A 27415-nucleotide genomic window follows, 5' to 3' on the forward strand; every position below is an offset into this window, starting at 1 on the left:
CCTCATCAGGTGCTAGCGCTCAAGCACTTTTGGTACTTAATGTGACAACCACCTCATCAGGTGCCAATGCTCAAGCTCTGATGCTTATAATTTACTCATGTTTTAGCAACGCACAAACCCTTTGGCAACTAACTATGGATCGCGTCTATTTGCAACACCAGATTTCTGATTGGTCCCCTTGGAGGACAAGACACACCCAATGTGTTCGTCTACAATGCGTAATGTGTAATCTGATCCAGAATGTGGATATCTAGTTGCGACAAAGCCAGAGTGCTGAGCTTTTCTTTCAGTAATAACATATGAAAGTATTCTGGTTAGTTTGAAACATATGGAAGTAAATAAGTGTTTCAGTATCAAATTAATCCTTGCTTCTCGAGAATGAAAGCCTTATTCACTCAGAACACATTCAAGTCTTTTCATTTGTGTTGGACCATGTCAAAGCTCTCTGTTTAAAGCTAACCTATAGTTAAATAATAGGTTGTGACTGTGACTTTCTGTTTATCTCAGGGGACAGGTACAGGTGGGTAATGCAAAAACAGCATTGCCAGCCTGTATGAATCCGCTGCGAGTTCAACTTGCCCAGAAGAAAATGGCATAAGGCATTCAACATAACCGATAGCATCTATTTACGTTTGTCTCCAATATCGACGCACCACCTCCTGAGTGGCAGAAACTTTCCCAATTTACAAACTTTGGGCTTTTGATTTGATTTCGACCTCGCTATCAGTAGTGAACCCCTGCACTTGCTCTCCTTGCATAATCAGGCCAGAGAGACGGTTAAGAAGGCAAATGGTATGTTGGCCTTCATAGCGAGAGGATTCGAGTGCAGGAGCAAGGATGTCTTGCTGCAGTTGTACAGGGCCTTGGTGAGACCACACCTTGAGTATTGTGTGCAGTTTTGGTCGCCTTATCTGAGGAAGGATGTTCTTGCCATGGAGGGAGTGCAGCGAAGATTCACCAGACTGATACCTGGGATGGCAGGAATGACGTATGAAGAGAGATTGGGTCGATTGGGCTTATATTCGCTAGAGTTTAGAAGAATGAGAGGGGATCTCATTGAAACTTATAAAATTCTAACAGGACTAGACAGGCTAGATGCAGGAAGGATGTTCCCATTGGCAGGGGAGTCCAGAACCAGGGGTCACAGTCTAACGATAAGGGGTAAGCCATTTAGGACTGAGATGAGGAGGAATTTCTTCACCCAGAGAGTGGTGAACCTGTGGACTTCTCTACCACAGAAGGCAGTTGAGGCCAACTTATTAAGTATATTCAAGGAGGAGTTAGATATATTTCTTAAGGTTAAAGGGATCAAGGGATATGGGGAGAAAGCAGGGACAGGGTACTGAATTTTGGATGATCAGCCATGATCTCATTAAATGGCGGAACAGGCTCGAGGGGCCGAATGGCCTACTCCTGCTCCTATCTTCTATGTTTCTATGTTTCTATGAGAGCGTGAGAGGAGGCAGAGTGAGCAGGACCCGAGCCACAACACCACCAAACCCTGGGATTCTCACACTCGCCGAGGCCGCAAGATGGGCAAGCTTGACCGGGTGAGCGGGGCTTTAAACATCGGGGCCTGGGCCCAGTTTCCACCCTCGGCTGATTCTCACTGACTCCCACCCAGAGACCTACTGCCCAGGCCTGCACCACAGATGGCTAGCGATGGACGGACAAGGGCGCGGGAAATGTTTAGGCCCCGCCCCCATACGGGCGCATGCACAGAGGCTGCAAATAATCACAGTGCTAACGGTGGCAGAAACTCTGTCTGTGAATATTTTATAAGTCCTTTTTTTTTAAAAAGCTTTGTTGTGCTGCACTGTAATGTGTATATCGTAATGAACCAAATGACACAAATATACTTTGTTATCCGTAACAACCGCCTGACTGTTTTTAAAGTGCTGTAATTGCATCACTTGCATTCCATTGTTAGCTTCTTGTCAAACTTGAAACAGTTAAAATAGATAAAATAGAATGGTTAAGTAAATAAAATTACTTGGCAAAATTATTCATTTAACTGTTTTGCACTGTATTATAAAGTGGATCACTTGTGGAGTTGCTCACAGTAAATCAGAGGGTGTGTTCTCTCTTACCTGTCTTACCTTCGTATAGCCACTTCTTTCTCTCCTCTTCTGCTCATCATTCTTTTTCTGTCTCATTTGGTCTTTCTCCTCTGCTTCCCTCTCCCATGCTCTTCCTTTCTGATGCCCTGTCTTTTTGTTCTCCCTTCTACCATTTTCTGTCTTCTTTAAAGGGGGAATTTGGACGACAATCTAGCATCTTGTCATGGCAGCAGCAGAGTGCTGGGCAGAGTACTACAAGTCAGCAGATTACGGGTGCCTTTTCGGCTACAGTTAGGAGGCAAGCTGTATTTTCTCGCGGTGAATATGGTTCAGTCAGGGAGGGCAGGAGGGAGCAAAAGGGTGAGGAGCGGGTGCTCAGGTGTCGGAGGGAAAGGGCAAGAGGAAGAAATCAACAAGTGCTTGGAGCACCAGGAAGATGTGGAGACCTTTAATTGTCTCCTCAGCCTCAGATTTGGAGAAGCTGCTATTTTTTAAAGTTTTTGCAGCTTAAATAACAAAGATTTCCCCAAAGTTATGTAGAAGCCTTTAAAGGAATTCCCTCATGTAGTTCCAAAGGCGATTCCCTGCTGTAACCAGGAGCCGGTTTTTGAAGTGTGTGGCAGCATTCCATACAGGGCTTCCCCTTACTTTGAACTCCAAACATGTTAAATAATAAGGAATACCACCCTGGTATTTAAAAAGCCAGTTGCCAGTTTTTTGAAGTGTGGGTTGGAGAAATGGCAAGCAGGAAAAAAAGGGGAGTGGTGCTTAAAAGGCAGTGCCAGTTGTCGGGAGCAGGACTGGAGGCCCAACAGGGCCGAGATGATTTGCTTTCTTTTTTAAATAAACAGTGAAGCTGACTGCGAGGAACAGGACTTGAAGCCCAATGTGATCTAGAATATTTATTTTCCAGCTTTGGCAGTGAGAAAAACTGCATTCCCATCCAGAACCAGGAACCGGCTTTAAATAGTTTACTATACTATGAAAGTAAAAGCACCATAAGACCTTAAACACTTAAAGGAAAGATTAGATCATAAGAAAATTAATATGATAATTACAGTTAACAGCAAACCACTTGAAAGTAGGTTTCAGTTCTGTGGCTAACAGAGAGCTTAGAGTTGGGAGACGGGAAAGGGAAGTGGAACAGCACAAAGTGGTTGGAGAAATTTAATTAGAGCACCAGGGACAATGTTGAACTTGTTAATATAGGAATTCCATTAAAATGTTTATATAGGAAGCTTATATTATAAAGCGCTACTGAAAAATTGTAACACAGGATGTAAGGACATGCAAGAAGCACGTCCACTGCGTGTGTGTGCGCGTGCTTGTTTTGAAGAGTGTAAGTGTTACTGTGAGTCTTGCCCTTGGACATGCCAGTAAATAAAACTGGAATTCAATAGCAAAATGTCTTTATCCTCATAGTCTAACCTTTCCAAAGATGGTATGTTTGTTATTGAGTTCATCCGCAGGACCCAATGTAAAGAAAAACTGGCTGCCATTATCATGAGGTCCAGCATTTGCCATAGCAACCAATCCTCTTCTATTAAAACGCAAACGAGAATGAAATTCATCCTGCAAGTTAAAATAAAGAAAAAAATTATGGTTTAATGAAAACCGGAGGTTTCAAGGATCTAATTTCCAGAAATACAAAGTATAGTCTACAAGCAAAAGAACCGAAATTATATGAAAAATAATCAAATCGACTGCAATGCAATTGTTATTAATACTTAGTCAATCAGAACTCTAAGCTGTACAGCACAAAAAAACCCACAAAATTTTTTAATACAAAATGGACAAATAGAAAATTCAGACATCCCCGCTCCCTCAAAGGCTCAGTAGACAAATGCACATGTCAAGTGTGTTACAAACAGGTCCCAGGTTTGATTGCTGATCTGTGCTGAGTTACTTGATGGTGGGGGCACTACAATTGGCCTCAGTGTGTATAGGCTGAGGGAGGAGAGGGCAGCAACAATCATTCCAACTCCTGTGCCCCCACCCCTTACTGAAAAGCAGGATGTTGAAGACAGCAATCAAACTCTGTTGTGATGCTTCTACATTGGAACATCCTCCCATGACTCTCACATTAAGAATAGCCATCTGGAAACAGTAGCAAAAAGGATACCAGCAACATGGAATTTATCCCAGCATTAATCAGTATCTTAAGGGGAGGAAGTGAGAAAATTGAGAAAACAATTCAGACCTTAAATGGCCTCCCATATATTGATTCGCCACCTGTTCCACTTCTTGTAGGATCCCCTCCTTGAACAATAAAGCCAGGTACGACCCTGTGAAATATTGTGTTATCATAATAACCTGATTGGAATGAAAAAAAGGGTTCATAATCAGAAGAGTTTATTTACAAATTAGCACTCTTCAGTAATTTTCAATCAACTTTTTAAAATCTTATCCAAATGGTTACTGAAGCAGCTCTATATGGATTACCCAAAATTAGCTAGATCCAAATGCCTGTTTGCACCAGCCGTAAAAATTTCCTACGTAATTGCTGGGCCATTGATGAGCAATTAGCCAAACTCTGAGCCAGCAATGAGGATAATACAGTCACAGCGGATGATGTCAAGTCAGAAATTGACAGATCGCAAGTTCGGGAATCTGAGAAATTGACCGCAAGTTTGTGAATACTTAAACTCCCCACGCCTCCCTCCTGAAACTTTTCTGCCTTCCTAGCCGCGCTCAGTTGCGCCTTCATATAAACTCCCCCACCCACACCCATTACCACCCCTGTGGCCTCTGTGCAAACAAGGTCCCAATCACTGATAAGACCATCTGTGACCACTAACTTATCATCCATATTTCCTGACTTCCTAATTCCACAACCCTCACCATTTGTCCACGAAATAAAAACTCTCCCCTGGTTCCTTCATGAATTCTCTCTCCAACTCTCAAGTCCCTCTTCTCATCATGACACCTCTGCTACTGTCGACCACTAAACTGCTCCCTCGCTTCCAACATCCTTGCACGCAGCAAATCGATCACTGTTTTCCATCCTCATCACTCCCCCTATAGCCAAAACATTTGTGCCCTTAATTCAGAAGGGTGCAAACTTGGGCATATCTGATTGACCACTGGCCTAGTTAGAAATTGCCAGATTTGGCTTGACCATGTCAAGCTTCACTGCGCCTTACTCTCCTCAGCCAAAACCACCCATCAGTGTAAAATCATTCTAGGGGGCAAAGATAATCCTAGGTACACAAATCCCTTTCTCTGACCCCCTCCACTTTCACTTCGAAAACCAAATACAAGGAGTTCATGAAGTTGTCTTCTCTAAGATTCAAACCATCTGCATAGATGCCTCTGTTACTTCCTCTCCCCTAACCACTATTCAGTCTCCTAGCAACACCAGCTCAGAACCCTCTTCCTTACCCCATCTCCCACTTACCCCTGCCCTTGCCACACTCATCTCTTCCACAAAACCCATCTCCTACTCCTATTGATCCCTTGGCCACTCAACATACCTCTACTGGCCTTGGGGCAGCTGATATTGTTAAAAGAAGGGGTGTTTGTGCACAAATCTTTGAAAGTGGCAGGAGAGATTAATTAAGCAGTTAATAAAGCATACAAAAGCAAAATACTGCAGATGCTGGAAATCTGAAATAAAAACAGAAAATGCTGCAAATACTCAGCAGGTCAGGCAGCATCTGTGAAGAGAGGAACAGAGTTAATGTTGCAGGTCGATGACCCTTCTTTGTCAGAACTGGAAAAAGCTGGAGATGTAACAGGTTTTTAAGCAAGTGTAGGGGCAGGGGAAGGGGGGAGGGGAAGAAAGAACAAAAGGAAAGGTCTGTGATAGGATGGAAGGCAGGAGAGATTAAGAGACAAAAGGGATGATGGTGCAAGGCAAAAGGAGATGGCAATGGGACAAGTTAAGAAACAAAAGATGACTCTAGATGAAGTATAAATGGCAATGGCAGAATGATCGACAGCTGCCATGAGAGAGAGAGAAAAAAAATGGGGAAAAAAGATGGGGCAGAGGTTATGGTCTGAAATTGTTGAACTCGATGTTGAGTCCAGAAGGCTGTAACGTGCTGTTGTATCCGTGTGTTAATGGAGACACGGAATGCAGGAGTTGGTTTAACAGGTGTTTACTGAACAAAGTCTGGAGGTGAACTAAAAGATACAAGACACTATACAGGCTTATATAGCCCGAGTGGTCACTACCGGTATTACAGTACACAGGGGCCCTTAAAGGTACATACACTACAATTCCTCCCCTTTTAGATAATTAGTACATAACATTTTAAGTAATCATTAATTAACATGTTTACAAGAACAATAATCTACACATTTGCTGCAGTTAATCAATTATAAGTCAGTCTCTCTGGAGGCTTCCTGACTCGGTCCGGATAACGCCTCGGTGGTGTAGTAGTTTTCGGTGGTGTAGTAGGTTCTTTTGGCAAGGTCGATTCGGCTTGAATGCCAGTGTCGGGTTCATCTGGTTCCAGTATCACCGGATCGGAGGTAGATACTATGGGTATCTCTGCTTCATCATTAGGCGTATAGAGTTGTGGTGTAGGTTGTCCCTTTTCGGATGACTCTATGATCTGGTCAGCATGGCGCCTTATAATGCTTTCTCCAATGTCCACGGTATACATCAGCGGTCCTAGTCGTGTGCAAATAGTTCCAGGCTGCCATTTCTCGGTATGGTAGTCCCGGGCCAAAACTTGTTGACCTATCTGGAAGGTTCTAGTTGGCCTTTCATTCATGCCTTGAAATTGCCGGTTCTCTACATCCCTTCTGATGTTTGGCTTGATCAAATCCAGCCGGCATCTTAGTCTTCTATTGAAAAACATCATGGCGGGAGTTTGGTTTGTAACCACGTGTTGCATTCCTGTATGCAAACAAGAAGTTATCTACCTTATGTTGTAGATTTATGTCTTCATTACCCATGGCCTTTATGGCCTTCTTGAAGGTCTGGACAAACCTTTCAGCTAATCCATTGGTGGCGGGATGGTATGGGGCAGACGTGTAGTGCTTAACCCCATTGTTTTTTAAGAACTTCCTGAATTCTTCGGACACAAATTGCGGTCCATTATCAGAACAGCTCTGTTCAGGCAGCCCATTCCTGGCAAATATGGTCCTTAATACTGTGATGGTTTTTTCCGTGGTGGTGGAGGACATCTTTATTACCTCCGGCCACTTGGAGTGTGCATCAACAGCGATTAAGAACACCGAGTCCATAAATGGACCAGCAAAGTCGATGTGTACCCTTTGCCATGGAGATGAGGGCCACTCCCATGGATGTAGAGGGGCTTGTGGTGGGGCGTTTTGGACCTTCTGGCATCCTAGACAGCTCTTGGTCATTTCTTCGATGTCTCCATTGATACCTGGCCACCACACAAACGCTCTGGCTAGGTTCTTCATTTTCACTCCACCCAGATGCCCCTCGTGAAGCTCCTTTAGCACTTTATCCTGGAGTTTGGGTGGAATCACCACTCTGGATCCACACATCAAGGTTCCTCGGCACACTGACAGCTGTTCTCTTCTTTGCGAGAATGCTGGCAACAGTGGTTCGCCATGTGCTGGCCATCCCTTCACCGTTAAATCGTAGACTCGTGAGAGAGTCGGGTCATTTCTCGTTTCCTTTTCAATGGTAGAATTTGTTACTGGTAGACATTCCACTATGGTTGAGTGGAACATCTTCACTGGGTCCACTGTAGGTGCCTCTTCTACCGTTGGCAACGGTAGGCGCGATAAACCGTCAGCATTCCCATGCTGTTTTGATCCTTTGTATTCTATGTCATATTGGTGTGCCCCTAGGAAAAGGGGCCACCTCTGTAGCCTTTGCGCTGTCATAATGGGAACGCCCTTTTTAGGGTTGAATATGGAGACGAGGGATTGATGGTCAGTCAACAAGGTACATTTTTGTCCGTGTAGGTAATGGTTGAATTTCTTCACTCCCCATAACAGGCTGAGTGCTTCCCTGTCGATCTGGGCATAGTTACGCTCAGCTGAGTTCAATGAGCGAGACGCAAAAGCTATCGGCCGCTCCGAGCCATCAGGGAATCTATGCGATAATACCGCTCCGAAGCCGTAAGGGGATGCATCGCACGCCAGTCTGATTGGCAGTGATGGGTTGTAATGAGCCAACACTTCCCTGGACGTGATCAAGCCTTTGCATTTATGGAAGGCACGTTTACAGTCTTCGCTCCATTTCCAAATTACTCCCGTTCGTAGCAGTGCGTTAAGAGGGTGCAGAACAGTTGACAAGTTCGGTAAAAATTTATGATAGTAATTTATCAATCCCAGGAACGACCTTAATTGTGAGACATTTTCAGGTGCTGGGGCTTTTATGACCACTTCAATTTTTTCAGGGGACTTATGCAACCCTTCTTCGTTAATTATATGGCCACAATATGATATTTGTTTCTGGAAAAATTCGCACTTGGGGCAATTTGCTCGTAGGCCCCGTTCTCTCAGCCTAGTGAGCACCTGCTCCAAATTGGCAAGGTGCTCGTTGTCGTTTTCTCCTGTTACAAGGATGTCGTCTAGGTAGCATTGAGTCCCCAGAATCCCTTGCAGGACTTGCTCCATAGCTCTTTGCCAGATAGCTGGAGCTGATGCTACCCCGAAAACCAGTCGATTGTACTGGTACAGGCCTTTGTGTGTGTTTATCGTGAGATACTTTTTAGAGGCCTCCTCAACCTCCACCTGTAGATATGCCTGTGCCAAGTCAATTTTGGTGAAACGTTTCCCTCTGGATAGTGAGGCGAAAATATCTTCTATCCTCGGAAGAGGATACTGTACCGTGTGAAGGACCGGGTTTACAGTCACCTTGAAGTCCCCACAGATGCGAATTTTTCTCTGTTCTTCAGATTTATCATTATTCAACGTTTTCTTCATGACCGGGACGATGGGTGTTGCCCACTCGCTCCAATCTACCTTGGATAACACGCCTGCCTTTTCCAAATTCTCCAGCTCTGCCTCGACTGCTGGACGAATTGCGTATGGCACCGGCCTTGCCTTAAAAAACTTGGGAATTGCTGCATCTTCCACTTTTATTGAAGCGGTGACGCCTTTCAAGGTTCCTAGTTCCTGTTGAAACACTTCTTTGGCGTTGGCCAAGATGTCTTTTAATCGTTCAGGTATGACGTCATCATCATTTGTTTTCTTACTGGTCACCGTCAGTGCCTGAATGGAGTGCCAGTCTAAACGTATCTTCCTGATCCATTCACGTCCCAACAGCGGTGGACCACCATCTTGCAGAACGTATAAATACAACTTCTGTATTTCCTTGCCGTTGTATACAACAGGCACCCTTATTTTCCCTCTGGGGTATACTTTCTGCCCCGTATATGTCTTCAAGATAATGGATGTGTCTTTCAAAGGTATATGCGGAAATAGCCGCTCGTAATCCCGTCGACTTATGACGGTCAGAGCTGATCCTGTATCTAGCTCCATTTTAACTGGGGACCCCGCTATTGTGGGGGTAACCCAAATGGTCTGGTAATCTTCTTTGGCAATTACATTATGTAATTTGAGAGAGCTTAGTCTCTTGTTTCCGGAGTCGCTATCGCTCTTCTGGTCTTCGGAGCTACTGTCCGTCATCATTTGTACCTTTCTGTACTTTTCCTTATTGATTTTTTTTGTCAGTGGATTTTTTGTTTCCAGATCGGCATACACGTGCAATGTGTCCCATCTTTCCGCATTGCCTGCATGCTTTGTCCTTGAACCAGCAGTCCCTCTGGTCATGGGTGGATCTGCCGCAGCGATAACATCTCACGAAACCCCGTGTCATTTCATGGGTGCCGAAGTGCTGTGGCTTTTGCTGTATCTCTGCAGCTCCTCTTGCTGCTGCTTCGTATGATACAGCCACACTGAAAGCCTTGTCCAGTGTCAAATCTTTCTCAGAAAGTAGCCTTTTCTGTGTTCCTTCACTTAGGAGACAGCAGACGAATTTGTCTCGTAGAGAATCTGCCAGTCCTGCCCCGAATTGGCAGTGCTTTGACAGCTTTCTTAATTCGGTGAGGTAATCAGCGTTACTTTCATTCTTGTGCTGATTCCTCCTGAAGAATTTGAATCGTTCCGCTATCAGCAGCGGTGTTGGGTTTAAGTGCTCTTGTAGGGTATCAACAATCTCCTTAAAATTCTTGTCCATCGGTTTGGCTGGAGTGATTAAGTTTCGTAACAGCCCGTATGTCCTTGCGCCCATCAGATTTAGAAGTACCGATGCCTTTTTATCATCCTCTACTTCATTCGCTGTGCAATATACCTCCACTCTTTCCACATGTGGTCCAATCCTCTATATCACTATCGAAAGCAATAATATTGCCAGTCTTAGGCATCCTGAAAATCAAAAATGGCGCCTCCCGCGCTTTCCTTTCTTCCCTGCCGAGAAAAAATGGCGCCTCCCGCGCTTTCCCGCCGCTGCTGCTGCTGACAACGCTGTTCTCCGCGGTTTTTATTTACACAGATAATTTTAATAGTTGGAGACTCGTTCCCGCCGGACTCTCTGGGACTTTTCCCTCCCTCTGCTTGGTCCGAACGCCGACCTGCTTTGCAGCGCCGGCCGTCTCCCGAGTGCTCCACCCTCCGTCTCTGTTTGCCTCCGCCTTCCGACTCGCTGCTCGGCCCAGCTGCAGAGCCACCCGATCGAGCCCCAGCCCGCCGCCCAGGAAGGATTAGTGCAGTACCTGCCACCAGCCCGGCTAGCTGGTGAAACCACAGTTTTTTTTTTTCGTTTTTTTTTTCTTCGACCTTCGTCTGAGGAATCGATCTTTGAGGTGCTGCCGAATTCCAGGTAAGTCCGTTTCCAATTCGTCGCCACTGTTGTATCCGTGTGTTAATGGAGACACGGAATGCAGGAGTTGGTTTAACAGGTGTTTACTGAACAAAGTCTGGAGGTGAACTAAAAGATACAAGACACTATACAGGCTTATATAGCCCGAGTGGTCACTACCGGTATTACAGTACACAGGGGCTCTTAAAGGTACATACACTACACGTGCCTAATCGAAAGATGAGGTGCTGTTCCTCGAGCTTACGTTGAGCGTCATTGGAACAGTGCAAGAGGCCGAGGACGGCGAAGTCAGAGTGGGAGTGGAGCGGAGAATTAAAGTGACAGGCGACCGGAAGGCTCGGGGTCATCCTTATGGACTGAACGGAGATGTTCCGCAAAGCGGTCACCCAATCTGAGTTTGGTCTTCCCAACGTAGAGGAGACCGCATCGTGGAATCTGAAACTGAAATTCCACCCCTTCATCTTTTGGATCCACCCAGGATTACAGATATCTCCGAGATATTCAGCGTTCCTCGAACCACTGCTAAATCTACTGACAAGGGTGGTGCTGTTGTTGTTTGGCGACCCGACCTCTACTTAGCAGAGGCTGAACGGCAACTCTCCGACACCTCCTCCTACCTCCCCCTGGACCATGACCCCACTATCGAACATCAAGCCACCATTTCCAAGACTGTCACTGACCTCAGCTCCTCTGGAGATCTTCCCTCCACGGCCGCCAACCTCATAGTTCCCCAACCCCGCACAGCCCGCTTCTACCTCCTTCCCAAGATCCACAAACAGGACTGCCCTGGAAGACCCATCGTTTCAGCCTGTTTTTGCCCCATGGAACTTATCTCTTCATATCTCGATTCTATTTTTTCTCCCCTTGTCCAGTCTGTTCCCACCTACATCCGCGACTCTTCTGACGCCCTCCGCCACTTTTAACAGTTTCCAGTTTCCTGGCCCCAATCGTCTCCTTTTCACTATGGACGTACAATCCCTCTACACCTCCATCCCCCACCAGGATGGCCTGAGGGCGCTCCGTTTCTTCCTTGAACAGAGGCCCAACCAGGCCCCATCATCCACCACCCTCCTTCGCCTGGCTGAACTTGTTCTCGCATTGAACAACTTCTCCTTTGACTCCACTCACTTCCTCCAAATTAAAGGTGCTGCTATGGGAACCCGCATGGGTCCTAGCTATACCTGCCTTTTTGTGGGATATGTGGAACATTCTTTATTCCAGTCCTACTCAGGTCCCCTCCCTCACCTCTTTTTCCGGTACATTGATGACTGTATCGGTGCCGTTTCCTGCTCTCGCCCTGAACTAGAAAATTTCATTCACTTTGCTTCCAATTACCACCCTTCCCTCACCTTCACATGGTCCATCTCCAATTCTTCCCTTCACTTCCTCCACTTCTCTGTCTCCATCTCTGGGGATAGGCTATTGACAAACATTTACTATAAGCCCACTGTCTCCCACAGCTACTGGGACTATACTTCCTCCCACCCCGCTTCCTGCAAGGACTCTATTCCATTCTCCAAGTTTCTCCGTCTCCGCCGCATCTGCTCTGACAATGCCACCTTCCATACTAGTGCTTCCGACATGTCTTCCTTTTTCCTCAACCAAGGATTCCCCTCTACTGTGGTTGACACAGCCCTTGACCATGTCCGTTCAATTTCCCGCACTTCTGCTCTCACCCCTTCCCCTCCCTCCCGGAACCACGATAGGGTTCTCCTTGTCCTCACTTTTCACCCCACCATCCTCCACATTCAACGGATCATCGTCCGCCATTTCCACCACCTCCAGCGTGATCCCACCACCAAACACATCTTCCCCTCACCTCCCCTTTCAGCATTCCGAAGGGACTGCCCCCTCTGCGACACCCTGGTCCACTCCTCTATCACTCCCAACACCCCTTCCTCTTCGCCCAGCACCTTCACGTGCAGGAGATGCAACATATGCCTTTTTACCTCCTTCCTTCCCAATGTCTAGGGCCCCAAACACTCCTTCCAGGTGAAATAGCGATTTACTTGTACTTCTTGCAATTTAGTATACTGTATTTGCTGCTCACGATGCAGTCTCCTCTACAGTGGGAAGACCAAACGCAGATTGGGTGATTGCTTTGCGGAACACCTCCCTTCAGTCTGCAAGGGTGACCCCGAGCTTCCGGTCGCCTGTCACTTTAATTCTCCATTCCACTTCCACTCTGACCTCTCCGTCCTCGGCCTCTTGCACTGTTCCAATGAAGCTCAACGTAAGCTCGAGGAACAGAACCTCATCTTTCGATTCGGCACTTTACAGCCTTCTGGACTCAACATAGAGTTCAACAATTTCAGACCATAACCTCTGCCTCTATCTTTTTTTTCCTCTCACTCACATGGCAGCTGTTGATCATTCTGCCATTGCCATTTACACTTTATCTAGTCATCTTTTGTTTCTTAACTTGTCCCATTGCCATCTCCTTTTGCCTTGCACCATCATCCTTTTTGTCTCTTAATCTCTCCTGCCTTCCATCCTATCACAGACCTTCCCTTTTGTTCTTTCTTTCCCCTCCCCCCTTTCCCTGCACTTGCTTAAAAACCTGTTCCATCTCCAACTTTTTCCAGTTCTGACGAAGGTTCATCGACCTGAAACGTTAACCCTGTTTCTCTCGTCAGATGCTGTCTGACCTGCTGAGTATTTTCTGTTTTTAGTTAATAAAGCATATTGGGATCGTGGGCTTTATAAATAGATAGAGGCATAGAGTACAAAAGTAGAGAAGTTATGCTGAACCTTTATAAAGCGCTGGTTAGGCCACAACTGGAGTATTGAGTCCAGATCTGGTCACCATACTTTAGGAAGGATGTGAAGGTCCTTGAGAGGGTGCAGAGGAGATTTACCAGAATGGTTCCGGAGATGGGGGATCTTAGCTACAAGGACAGGTTGGAGAAGCTGGATTTGTTTTCATTAGAGCAAAGAAGGTTGAGCGGTGATTTGATAGACGTGTACAAGATTATGATGGGTTTGGATAGGCTAGATGGGGAAAGGCTGTTCCCACTAGTTGATGGTACAAGGGCTAGGGGACACAAATTTAAGGTTTTGGGCAAGAGATACAAGGGGATGTGAGGAAAAACTTTATGCAGCGAGTGGTGAGGACCTGGAACTCGCTGCCGACAGAAGTGGTGGAAGCGGAGGCACTCAATGTTTTCAAGGGGAGACTGGTTAGGCACTGAGGGAAATAAACTTGCAGGGCTACGGGGATAGAGCGGGGGAATGGGACAGACTCGATTGCTCTACAGAGCGCCGGCACGGACTCGATGGGCCGAATGGCCTCCTTCTGTGCAGTTATGACTCTATGGGGGAGAAATTCGGTATCGCCCCGTTTGGAGCGTAAGTATCGGCCGGGTGCGAAATTTTGCGCCCGGCGCAAATTATCACCACCTACTGCTAAATTGGCCTCCTTCGCCCCAGGTGGTGATTGGAGCGCTAAAACAGTCACTGCATGACTGTCTTAAGGCGCTAAGCCGGAGGAGCGAGGCGCTACCTCCGAGGGCGGGCGCAGCACAGGTGCTGTCAGTTAGCGATTGCACACAGACACGCTGGCGCCGGTCAACTGTTAAAGGGGAGGTTCGATCTTGAATTGCAGCCACACCCTGCGCATCGGAGCCCTGAATCTCGGCCTGGACAGACCTGTTGCCACATACTTAAGCCAAGGACCATGGAGAGGGCCAGGGAGCGAGTGCAGCGGTTCAGCGAGGGGGCCTTGGAGGCTCTGGTTGGCACGGTGGAGCGCAGGTGATCTCTCCTGTACCCGGACAGTGGCAGGAGGCCGCTGCCCAACGACTAACATCTGTGGTAGGGAAATTATTGGAAAAAATTCTGAGGGACAAAATTAGTCTCCACTTGGAGAGGCAAGGATTAATCGGGGATAGTCAGCATGGCTTTGTCAAGGGTAAATCATGTCTGACAAATCTGATTGAATTTTGAGAGGGGGTGACTAGGGAGGTGGATGAGGGAAATGCTGTGGATGTGGTTTACATGGACTTCAGTAAAGCTTTTGACAAAGTCCCGCATAGGAGACTGGTCAAGAAGGTAAGAGCCCATGGGATCCAGGGTGCCTTGGCGCGTTGGATCCTAAACTGGCTGAGTGGCAGGAGGCAGAGGGTGATGGTCGAAGGTTGCTTTTGTGACTGGAAGCCTGTGTCCAGTGGGGTACCTCAGGGATCGGTGCTGGGTCCCTTGTTGTTTGTGATCTACATAAATGATTTGGATGAGAATGTAAAAGGGATGATCAGTAAGTTTACAGATGACACGAAAATTGGTGGGGTGGTAAATTGCAAGGAGGAAAGCCTCAGGCTACAGGACGATATAGACGGGTTGGTCAGTTGGGCGCAAAAGTGGCAAATGGAATTTAACCCTGAAAAGTGCGAGGTGATGCATTTTGGACGGACAAATAAGGCAAGGGAATACACAATGAGTGGTAGGACCCTAGGAAGTACAGAGGGTCAGAGGGACCTTGGTGTACATGTACATAAATCTCTGAAGGCAGCGGAACAGGTAGATAAGGTGGTTAAAAAGGCATATGGGATACTTGCCTTCATTAGCCGAGGCATAGAATATAAGAGCAGGGAGGTTATGATGGAGCTGTACAAAACGCTGATGAGGCCACAGCTGGAGTACTGTGTGCAGTTCTGGTCGCCTCACTATAGGAAGGATGTGATTGCTTTGGAGAGGGTGCAGAGAAGATTCACCAGGATGTTACCTGGGATGGAGCGCCTCAGCTATGAAGAAAGACTAAACAGGCTGGGGTTGTTTTCCTTGGAGCAAAGAAGGCTGAGGGGGGACCTGATTGAAGTGTACAAAATGATGAGGGGCATAGATAGGGTAGACAAAGAGGAACTTTTCCCCTTAGTAGGGGGGTCAATAACAAGGGGGCATAGATTCAGGGTAAGGGGCAGGAGATTTAGAGGGGATTTGAGGAGGAACTTTTTCACCCAGAGGGTGGTTGGAATGTGGAACTCAATGCCTAAAAGGGTGGTAGAGGCAGGAACCCTCACAACATTCAAGAAGCATTTGGATGAGCACTTGAAATGCCATTGCATACAGGGCTATGGACCAAATGCTGGAAAATGGGATTAGACTGGACAGGGATGGATGGGCGGCGCAGACACGATGGGCCGAAGGGCCTCTTTCTGTGCTGTAAAACTCTATGACTCTATGACTATCGAAAAGCTTGGAGGGAGGTCAGAGTGACCTCCAGCAGCATGGTGCCTAGGACCCCTGTGCAATGCAGGAAGAAGTTCAACGACCTCACTCGTGTCGTCAGGGTGAGTGCCCTTTTCAGAATCCTCTTCATCCCTGCATCTCGACCTCATTTTATGGCCAAAGGGTCCTGAAAGCCCCAATGCCCAGCACTCATCCAACACCTATGGCCCTTTCAGGAAACTCACACGCACATTCAGCACTTTGCACACTGTAAGGGCCATTCGACCATGGGAGGCATTGCAGCCAAGATCAGGGCTGCACACTGTACTCAGACCCCATCCTTTCTCTTGCAGGGCAAGCTGGCGCATAATAGGAGGCAGCAGCAACAGAGCGGGGGAGGCTGGCCTCACCTTCAAGCCCTGACCAATCTGGAGCAGCGAGTCCAACGGATTATGGCAGGCCGGATGCTTGGCCCCGTCGCCACTGGAGATGCCGACCCCGTTATGGACAGCAATGGTAAGGTCATCACCTTTTTGACCTCTCTCCTTCCACTTGTTCCTCACACCAGCATCCTTTATCACTTTCGAGCCAAATCAGTACATCGCAGCACTCATGCCTCCCTTGCTGCCACCCTGTCCTCACGCTAAAGCCACTCTTGTACCTCCCTGCTTTCAGATGCTGATTCACCAGGTGAGGAGGCGGGCCCTCAAGCTGCCACTGTGAGTGATTCTGAAGGCGACGACAAGGAGGAAGCCGGACCATCAGTGCCACCCTCAGCCGAGGCAGCCCATGGCCATAATGGGGACACGCCTTACCTGGAGGGGAGCAGGGGGGAATGGTCTGAGGAGGGTGAAGCTCCGGGGCCCAGCGGGCTGCAGCAACACGAGGGGGGTAGGGAAGCGCGGAGGCCGTCTCCCCGGAGGGAGAGTCTGGCCTCGAGTCCTGCTGCACTGAGCGCGGACGAGGTGTGGGTCCTCGCTGAAATGAGCGCCCAGGCGGAGCACAAGCACACTGAGCTTATGGCTGCAGTGGCAAGGATGCCAGATTCCATTGAGTCACTGGCAAGGATTGTCCAGGTCTTCGGCGCAGCACAGGCGGCTGCCACACAATTGCTAAGTGCTGCAATGCAGTCAGTAGCTGGTCGCATGCAGACGCAGATTAAGGCCACACGAGCACTGACTGCTGCCACCCTCGCTGGATCGGGCAGGATTCCCCGGGGCCCTCACCGCGCCGCAGCAGGCCAGCAATCTGTGCTCCAGCAGATTGCTCCGCATGCTACAGTGCTGCCCCGTGGGAGTGCCAGTGTGTCGGCCGAACAGGGAGTTGCTGTCCTCTCTCAGGATGACAGCATTCCTGCTGCCAGCACTGTCACTTCTCTACTGCAGCTGCCACCACCTGTAGGACAGACTGCTGCCGCCCATGCTGAGTTGGAGCAGTCAGCAGCCGGGCCCTCCAGGCCCAGAGCGGGTCCAGGTCGTCCCTCAAGGGCATCTGCAGTCTCAGTTTCTGACACTCAGTAGCCTTCCCCCAGCCTTGCTGCAGCCACTGGGGTTCCATTACAGAGGAGCTGCAGGGTGGGAAGGGGCCATTCTCGCAAGCGAAGCAGATCACCCTCGAAGGGCAAAAAGTAGGAGGTGTGGCAAAATGTTGTTAATTGTTTTATTGAAGGCCGAGGATCGTGGTCATATTTTTGTTACTGTTTTGGTCATTGTCTCCAGGTTGAGAGCGCCAGTTATGTGTCTGACTGCTTTTTTGGGGGTTTCTTTCTATTACTTTGTCATGCGGGAAGGGTACACAGTTTGTTAAATAAAGAAGTGTCTTTATTTAGAATGTGCATGTTTGCTCTTTGAACTAATTGTTGCCTTGACCGGCTTAGGGGTTGCGGCACGGTTCCATTCAGGTTCTTTGAAGCCATTCCCTCAGAGGGGGCCTAGAAGCGACTTGCTATAAGCCGCTGACGGATGGCCCTCGCACTTTGTGCCTCCCTCCCGTCTTCGTGCTGCTGCTCCTCCTCCTCCTCTGCTGGTGCTCCAATGTCTGGTGGCATTGGCCGAGTCCTGAGGATTGCCAGGTTATGCAGCATGCAGCACACAACAACGAAGTGGGAGACTCGCTCAGGTGAGTACTGAAGGGCTCCTCCGGAATGGTCCAGACAGCGGAACCGTTGCTTGAGCATGCCAATTGTGTGCTCAATGATGTTCCTGGTAGCTTGATGGCTCTCATTGTATCATTCTTCAGCAGGGGTGCTGGGCGAACGGAGCGGGGTCATCAGCCAGGTGCACAGAGGATAGCCCTTGTCCCCAAGAAGCCAGCCTCCTGGGTGAGCCAGGGCCTCGAAAAGGTCTGCCACAGAAGTCTGGCGCAGGATGAAGGCGTCGTGGCTGCTGCCTGGAAAGTGGGCATTGACAGTGAGTGTCAGCTGTCTGTGGTCACAGACCAACTGGACATTCAACGAATGGAACCCCTTTCTGTAGTGTATGTGCCTTTAAGAGCCCCAGGTGTACTGTAGTGCCGGTAATGGCCACTCGGGCTAGATAAGCCTGTATATTGTGTTGTATCAGTTAGTTCCCCTCCAGACTTTGTTTAGTAAACACCTATGAAACCAACTCCTGTCTTCAGTGTCTCTATCAACACACAGACACAACACTTTCGGTTGCGATAATCCTCGGCATTCTCTTGCGGCGCCTGCAAAGCCACATGCGTGCAGTCAATGGCGCCCTGCACCATGGGGAAGCCCGCTATTCTTGCAAAGCCCATTGCGCGCTCTTACTGCTTGTCCGGGGTCATGGGGAAGGAGATGTACTGTCGTCTCCTTTTAAAGAGGGCATTCGTGACTTGACGGATGCAGCAATGCACCGCGAACTGGGAGATATTGGCAATGTCCCCAGTAGTGGATTGAAAGGAGCCGGTGGCATAGAAGTTGACAGCCACTGTGATCTTCACTGCCACCGACAGTGACGTCCTGCTCCTCAGTTGAGGCTGCAGATCTGGCTGAAGCAGGTGGCAGAGCTCAGTGACCACCTCCTTGCTGAATCGCAGCCTCCGAAAACACTGCTCCTCAGACATATTGATGTATGAGAACTGTTGGCGGAAAACCCTGAGAGCGTAAGGTCTCGTGTGCCGATGCCAGTTGGCCCTCCTTCGTCTGGCCACGATTGCCACTCTCTCTCTGCATCTCTGTGCCCTCTCAATGTAATGGAGAAGCATGACGTTCCCATCCATTGCAGCCCCCATAGTATGTGGCCACTCAAAGTTATGCCGGTGAAAAAGCAAAGCAACTACAAAGTTCTGCTCAGAAGCCAAAAGTACCTCTGCGAGCGCTGACTCAATGCAGAAATCTCTCTCCCTTTGTCTCTCTGCTAATCTCTCTCTCTCTCTCTCAGGAGTGGTCCAAAAATGGCTACCACAAAGAAGCCAGGAAGAGCCCCCTTTAAATAGCGCCACCCCAGCCCCACAGCGACTGGGAACCGTTCCAGTCAACCTGTCGTTGGGAGCAACAGGCGGAAAGGAGGGGGGTGCCACTGAATTTCCGGTTCGGGGCGCCCCAAGGGCGTTGCACTCTGAAATGACGTCCAGATCTGCGTGCGCAGCTGAGCGGGCATTGCGGTTTAGCGCCGCCGCTAAATGTCCGTTCAATTTCGCAAGAGGCGCAGGTATCACCGCGCCCGGCACTAGCTGGTTCGCGCCCCACTTATCGCCCTCTTAAGGCGCTAACGGGTGGCGCAACGAACTGAATTTCTCCCCCTATGACTTTGCTTCACTGTACCAAATAATAGGAAAAAAAACACCCAATCTTATTAAATGTTGCAATTTCTGAAACATACCTTCCAAGCAGAGTTGGATAAAGTTTCTGCAAGCTTTTGGTGCCTCTTTGGACCATAACTCTATATCAATGTCACCTGCTGTGGTCTTCAAAAGGACCTGAAAAGTAAAATTCCACAATGAAAAATATGGTCTGAGCTCCAATTTATCAACCTTATATAGTATATGTCACATAAATTGTTAGATTATATTCCACTTTGGGACCTACAATAGCCTTCTGTATCAAAATCGAAACTTCTATACCACATTCTTGTTAGTTCTTTTTTCAACAACAACACGGCCACGCACCTCTCTGCTGGTCCCACGCAGTCCGAGACTGGCCTTTTCAATGTAAAGTTTTGCGCATGCGCGAAACTTTGAACGGGCCACAAAGTCCCTTAAGGGAGCTGTGCAGTTCACTTACACCTGAATGCACCAGCCCTAACTTTTTCTGGTGTGTTTAGTGGGTAAGTACTTAGTGGGTAAGTACCACAGCTTCACACCCTTACGTGGATTTCAATGTAGTCCATCGACGAGGTACCGGTGTAGCGAAGCTTGTGGAGGAGCAGGGCAACTCGGACAACAACCTCTGCATTTAACTGCGCATGTGCGGTCTCCAGAAGTTGCCGTCCGATTTACTCTATAATAACAAGTAAGCACGGTTAGCCTCACTATTATTCCTATAACAAAATCCGGACCAATATGTTACATAAGCTGAAACGCACCTCCCCAACAGCTAAGTGGGTAAGCACACCATATGGTGTAGCATCACACAGACCACAAAGGTTTCTGGTTCCACCCCTGGTCTGTTTTAAATTAGATGACCTCACTTGGGGTTTTAAGCTAGCCTCAACAACCCTATCCTGGAGGGGGAGGGGGAAAATATCACACACATTAGTCATTTCCTGTTCCAGATTGCTGTCCACTTACCCTTGAATGGACAAGTGATGAGGATAGGATTAAGATACCCAATGGTTGATAGCCTGACCTACCCTTCAGGTTTAAAATGAATAATGGCTACTTGGGTAATCGATTGGTGGGCTCTTGCACTATTGTAAACCGACAGTAAATGCACTGATCATGTGCTGTCAGCAGGGAGCCAAGTTCAAAGTGAATGTACTGTAGCACTGATTCTCCAACCTCTCTTTCAGCGAAGCTCCCCACTGGAGGTGCAGTTAATTTACAGTTATACTGAACAAAAGTCACTGCCTTCTGGGGAGAAATAGTAAGGAGAGAAAAATCTATATTATTTAAATACATTAACATTTTTAGGATGTTTATTCAGTTAAAACTGAAAATGTTAAAACAAGATAAATTTCTAAATATTAGTGGTCTGCTCAGAATATTCTCTCCCCACCCACCAACTGACAAAACATTTTACAGTAACAAGTACTATAGCTGCTAAGTAAAACTCGAAATTTCACAACTCTTTTGTAAGTTAACTCACTCAAAATATGGACTCTATAGCTTATCGCAACTATACAATTCAGTGACACAGGTACGGTTGCATAGTGGTTATGTTACTAGACTGGTGATCCAGAGATAAAAACAGAAAATGCTAGAAATACTCAGCAGGTCAGGCAGCTACAGTGGAGAGAGAAACAGTTAATGTTTCAAGTTGTTGACCTTTCATCAGAACTGGCAAATGTTAGAGATGTAACAGGTTTTAAGGAAGATGTTTGTGGTGGTTGGAGGTCAATCGGCTTAGCCCCAACCATCTTCAGCTACATCATCAATGACCTTCCATAGAAACATAGAAGATAGGAGCAGGAGTTGGCAATTCGGCCCCTCGAGCCTGCTCCGCCATTCAATGCGATCATGGCTGATCATCCAAATTCAGTACCCGGTCCCTGCTTTCTCCCTATACCCCTTGATCCCTTTAGCCTTAAGAAATATATCCAACTCCTTCTTGAATATATGTAATGTATTGGCCTCTACTGCCTTCTGTGGTAGAGAATTCCACAGCTTCACCACTCTCTGGGTGAAGAAATTCCTCCTCATCTCAGTCCTAAATGGTTTACCCCTTATCCTTAGACTGTGGCCCCTGGTTCTGGACTCCCCGACCATCCTTTATGCATCTAGTCTGTCCAGTCCTGTCAGAATTTTAAGTTTCATGAGATCCCCTCTCATTCTTCTAAACTCCAGCGAGTACAAGCCCAATCGTCCCAAGCTCTCCTCATACGTCATTCCTGCCATCCTAGGTATCAGCCTGGTGAATCTTCGCTGAACTCCTTCCATGGCAAGAACATCCTTCCTCAGATAAGGTGACCAAAGCTGCACACAATACTCAAGGTGTGGTCTCACCAAGGCCCTGTACAACTGCAGCAAGACATCCTTGTTCCTGTACTCAAACCCTCTCGCTACGAAGGCCAACATACCATTTGCCTTCTTAACCGTCTGCTGCACCTGCATGCTTACCTTCAGCGACTGGTGCACAAGGACTCCCAGGTCTCGTTGCACTTCCCCTTCTCCCAATCTATTGCCATTCAGATAATAATCTGCCTTCCTGTTTTTACCACCAAAGTGGATAACCTCGCATTTATCCACGTTATATTGCATCTGCTATGCTTTTGCCCAATCACCCAACCTGTCCAAATCATCCTGGAGTTTCTCGGCATCCTCCTCACAGCACACACGCCCATCCAGCTTTGTGTCATCTGCAAACTTGGAGATATTACATCTAGTTCCCTTGGCTAGATCATTAATATGTATTGTGAATAGCTGGGGTCCAAGGACCGATCCCTGCGGTACCCCACTAGTCACTGCCTGTCACTCGGAAAAAGACCCGTTTATTCCAACTCTTTGCTTTCTGTCTGCCAACCAGTTCTCTATCCAAGTCAATACCTTGCTCCCAATCCCATGTGCCTTAACTTTACACGCTAATCTCTTATGCAGGACCTTATCGAAAGCCTTTTGAAAGTCCAAATACACCACATCCACTGGTTCTCCCTTATCTATTTTACCAGTTACATCCTCAAAAAATTCCAGATTAGTCAAGCATGATTTACCTTTCGTAAATCCATGTTGACTTTGTCTGATCCTGTCACTGTTTTCCAAGTGCTCTGCTATTACATCTTTTATAATGGACTCTAGCATTTTCCCCACTACCGATGTCAGACTTACCGGTCTATAATTCCCTGTTTTCTCTCTACCACCTTTTTTGAATAGTGGGGTAACATTAGCTACCCTCCAATCCATGGGTACTGTTCCAGATTCCATTGAATGCTGGAAGATGATCAGCAAAGCATCAACTATTTCTAGGGCCACTTCCTTAAGTACCCTAGGATGTAGATATCAGGCCCTGGGGATTTATCGGCCTTCAATCCCATCAATTTCCCTAACACCATTTCCCTACAATTACTGATTTCTTTCAGTTCCTCCCTTTCATCAGACCCTATGTTCCCCGACATCTCTGGGAGGTTATTTGTGTCCTCCTTTGTGAAGACAGAACCAAAATATGTATTTAATTGGTCTGCCATTTCTTTGTTCCCCATTATAAATTCCCCTGATTCTGACTGCAACACAAGGTCAGAAGTGGGGATGTTCGCTGATGATTCAGTGTTCAGTTCCATTCGCAACTCCTCAGATAATGAAGCAGTCCATGCCCGCATGCAGCAAGACCTGGATGAAATTCAGGCTTGGGCTGATAAGTGGCAGGTAACATTCGCGCCACACAAGTGCCAGGCAATGACTATCTCCAACAACCAAGATTCTAACCACAGTCCTAAAACATTCAATGGCATTACCATCGCCGAATCTCCCACCAACATCATCCCGGGAGTTACCATTGACGACCAGCCACATAAATACTGTGGCAACAGGAGGTGGTCAGGGGCTGGGTATTCTGCAGCGAGTGTCTCACCTCCTGACTCCCCAAAGCCTTTCCACCATCTACAATGCACAAGTCAGGAGTGTGGTGGAATACGCTACACTTTCCTGTATGAATGCAACTCTAACAACACTCAAGAAGCTCGACACCATCCAGGACAAAGCAGCCCACTTGATTGGCACCCCATCCACCTACTTAGACATTCACTCCCTCCACCACCGGCGCAACGTGGCTGCAGTGTATACCATCTACAAGATACACTGCAGTAACTCGCCAAGGCCTCTTCAGCAGCACCACCCAAACCACCAAGAAGGACACAGGCACCATCACCTGCAAGTTCCCCTCCAAGTTACACACCATCCTGAATTGGAAATATATCGCCGTTCTTTCATCGTCGCTGGGTCAAAATCCTGGAACTCCCTCCGTAACAGTCGCTGGGTCAAAATCCTGGAACTCCCTCCGTAACAGTCGCTGGGTCAAAATCCTGGAACTCCCTCCGTAACAGCACTGTGGGAGTACCTTCACCACAAGGACTGCAGCAGTTCACCTTCTCCTTCTCAAGGTCAATTAGAGATGGGCAATAAATGTTGGCCTTGCCAGCGACGCCCACATCCCAGGAATTTAAAAAAAATCGGAAGCACTAGTGTGGAAGGTGGCATCGTCAGAATAGATGCGACGGGGACAGAGAAACTGGGAGAATGGAATAGAGTTCTTACAGGAAACAGGACAAGAGGAAGTCTAATCAAGGTAGCTGTGGGAGTTAGTGGGCTTATAGTAGATAGTGGTCAACAGCCTATCCCCAGAAATGGAGAGAGAGAAGTCAAGGAAGGGAAGGGAAGAGTTGGAGATGGACCATGTGAAGGCGAGGGAGGGGCGGAAATTGGAAGCAACGCTGATGAAATTTTTCAGTTTGTGGCAAGAGCAGGAAGCTGCTTTGTACCGGAAAAAGCGAGGGAGGAGACCAGAGTAGGACTGGAACAAAGAATATTCCACGTATCCCACGAAAAAGCAGGCATAGCTAGAAACCATGCAGGTTCCCATAGTGACACCTTTTATTTGGAGGAAGTGAGAGGAGTCAAAGGAGTTGTTGTTCAATGTAACAACACATTCAGCCAGGCAGAGGAGGCTGGTGGTGGATGGGGATTGGTTGGGCCTCGTTCAAGGAAGAAGCAGAGTGCCCTCAGGCTGTCCTAGTGGGGGAGGGAGGTGTAGAGAGACTGGGCATCCATGGTGAAAAGGGGACAATTAGGGTCAGGAAACTGGAAACTGTTAGAGTGGCGAAGGGAGTCGGAAAAGTCGTGGAAGTACGTAGAGGCTGATCCAGGGGAGAAAAAAAGAAATAAGTTCCGTGGGGCAAGAACTGGCTGAAACGATGGATCTACCAGGGCAGTCTTGTTTGTGGATCTTGGGATGGGGGTAGAGGGGTTGGAGTACTATGAGGTTGGAGGCCGTGGAGGGAAGATCTCCAAAGGAGATGAGGGCAGTGACAGTCTAGGAAACGATGGCTTGATGTTTGGTGATGGGGGCATGGTCCCGGGGGAGGTAGGTGGAGGTGTCGGAGAGTTGGTGTACAGCCTCAGCAAGGTAGAGGTCAGTTCACCAGACAACAACAGTGCAAACTGAGACGGGGACAGGGGGGGGGGGGGGGGCGGCGGGGAGGAATATGTTCTCAAATTCAGGAGATTTTTTTTTTAAACCAATTAACTATATGTCAGTAAAGATAGCAGCCTTTAGCAAGTCCCACCAACAGCAATAAGGTAAACAGTTAATCTGTTTTGGTGATACGTAGCACTGTCTTGGTGCCACAGTGAAGTGTCAGCTTAGAGTAAGCACTCAAGCCTCCAGTTGGACTTGAATCCTTATGAGTCAAAAATATACCAAGTGTATGTAACAATGATGGCTACTACTACTACTTGTATTTATATACCGCCTTTAACGTAGCAAGCCGTCCCAAGGCTTAACAAAAAGGGACAGGAGCGTTAACAAGAAAAATTGACATGAGCCACACTAGGGCAGAAGACCAAAAGCTTGGTCAAAGAGCTAGGTTTTAAGCATCTTAAAGGAGGAAAAAGAGATAGAGAGGCAGAGAGGTTTAGGGAGGGAAATTCCAGAGCTTAGGTAGCTGAAGGCAATGCTGCCAATAGTGGAGCGATTCAAATCGGGGTTGCTCAAGAGGCCAGAATTGGAGGAGCACAGATGTCTCGGGGGGGATGACCTCAGGTTTACGGAGGGTAGAACGTGGGAGGCCGGCCAGGAGTGCGTTGGAATAGTCAAGTCTAGAGGTAACAAAGGCATGGATGAGGATTTCAGCAGCAGATGAGCTGAGGCAAGAGCCGAATCGGGCGATGTTATGGAGATGGAAAAAGGCGGTCTTAGTGATGGTACGGATATGTGGTTGGAAGCTCATTTCAGGGTCAAATGTGACACTAGGGTTGCAAAATTCTGGGAATTTTTAAAAGAGGAAACTTTCCATGGGAATTTAGAGTTTTTTCGCACACTGATGGTTTTTGTCTCTGACCCTTATATTATCTTCGTCGTCAAAATAGACATACTGTTCCATACAAATAAAAACAGGCTTTCAAAACTTTATTTAGGTTATAATTTTGAACTTTATTGAACCCCCACAAAAAAGACCCATCTAAAATAAAATAAAGAGCGTCAGCTTATTTAGCCTGTAATTTGTCCTTATTTTGTCCCTTTGAGTCTTCTACTCATGAGTCTTCCTTCTACTCATCATTGCTCCTCCTGATTCTCTGGCTCTGACGTGTCCATTTCCTCCTCTGTGTCAGTGTCTAGCTGTGTGGTGGACACTTCTGTATCTGGCTCAATAAGTTGTAGGTTCGCCCGGATAGCCACCAGTTTCTCCACTCTCGTTAGTCAGCCTGTTGCGCACCTTTGTATGCGTATTCCCAAAAAGTGACCAGTTTCGTTCAGAGGCCGCTGATGAAGGTGGGATTTGGAGTATCACCGATGCAATAGGTGACAGGGCCTCAGATGCACAAAATCCCTTCCACCAGGTATGTGCACTGATATGCTTGCATGATTCCCATATCCTATCCCAAAGACCTTGCTTGGTAGAGAACTTTGCCAGACTTCCCAGAACTTTGCCCACATCCAGACTGAGATGGTGTGAGAGGGTAGAAATCACACTAAGCGCTGTTGATCTGTTCTCCAGAAAGTATTGGTCTCCCAACATGCTTTAGGTCCAGCATGTATGCTGCAGCATGAATCGGCTTGACACAAAATTCTTGACGCGTCTGTATGAATTGAACAATTGCCTTCTCCTCTGCTTTGAGCAGCAGGGATGTGGGTAGGGCAATGCTGATTTGTTCTTTTAAATCAGTAAAAAGCCTGAGAACATCTGACAAGACAGCATCATCTCCTTCAATCTGAGCAATTGCTGATGCTACTGGTGAGAGTAGTGTAAGGCTGCTAACCACTCTCTCCCAAAACACATCATCCAGCAGTATTTTCTTGATGGTGGTTTCCATATCCCCAGACTGGGATATTGCCATTTCTTGCAGCGACTCCTTACCCTCCAGAAGGCTGTTGTACATTATGACAACACCACCCCATCTAGTGTTGTTGGGCAGCTTCAGTGTGGTGTTCTTGTTCTTTGTCATTTGCTTGGAGTTGTAGGTTGCTGCAACTACCTGTTTTCCCCTGACATACTTAACAACTTGCTTGGCTCTCTTGTACAGTGCTTCCATGGTTCTCAAACCCATGATGTCCTTGAGGAGCAGGTTAAGCCCGTGAGCTGCGCACCCAATAGATGTAATATGAGGGTAGGCCTCCTCCACTTGAGCC

General features: G+C 47.6%; 1 protein-coding gene across 5 annotated transcripts in view; it reads right to left on the bottom strand.

The window, feature by feature from the left end:
* The window catches only part of cwc27 (CWC27 spliceosome associated cyclophilin), a 404246-nt gene that overhangs the window by 362522 nt on the left and 14309 nt on the right, over nt 1-27415 (bottom strand). For all 5 annotated transcript variants that reach the window (XR_015074261.1, XR_015074262.1, XM_085971220.1 and 2 more), the window contains exons 2-4: nt 19803-19899; nt 4261-4373; nt 3489-3632 (exon numbers count right to left, since the gene is read on the bottom strand). Coding sequence is in view for 3 of the 5 variants with exons in the window: in XM_085971220.1 (XP_085827346.1) it covers nt 3489-3632; nt 4261-4373; nt 19803-19899 (354 nt within the window). In the remaining 2 variants the exon portion in view is untranslated. The remainder of the gene's footprint in view (nt 1-3488; nt 3633-4260; nt 4374-19802; nt 19900-27415) is intronic.

The sequence above is a fragment of the Somniosus microcephalus genome, chromosome 2 (genome assembly GCF_052327205.1).
Source record: "Somniosus microcephalus isolate GS21.2 chromosome 2, FLI_Smic_1.0, whole genome shotgun sequence".
NCBI classification, from domain to species: domain Eukaryota; kingdom Metazoa; phylum Chordata; class Chondrichthyes; order Squaliformes; family Somniosidae; genus Somniosus; species Somniosus microcephalus.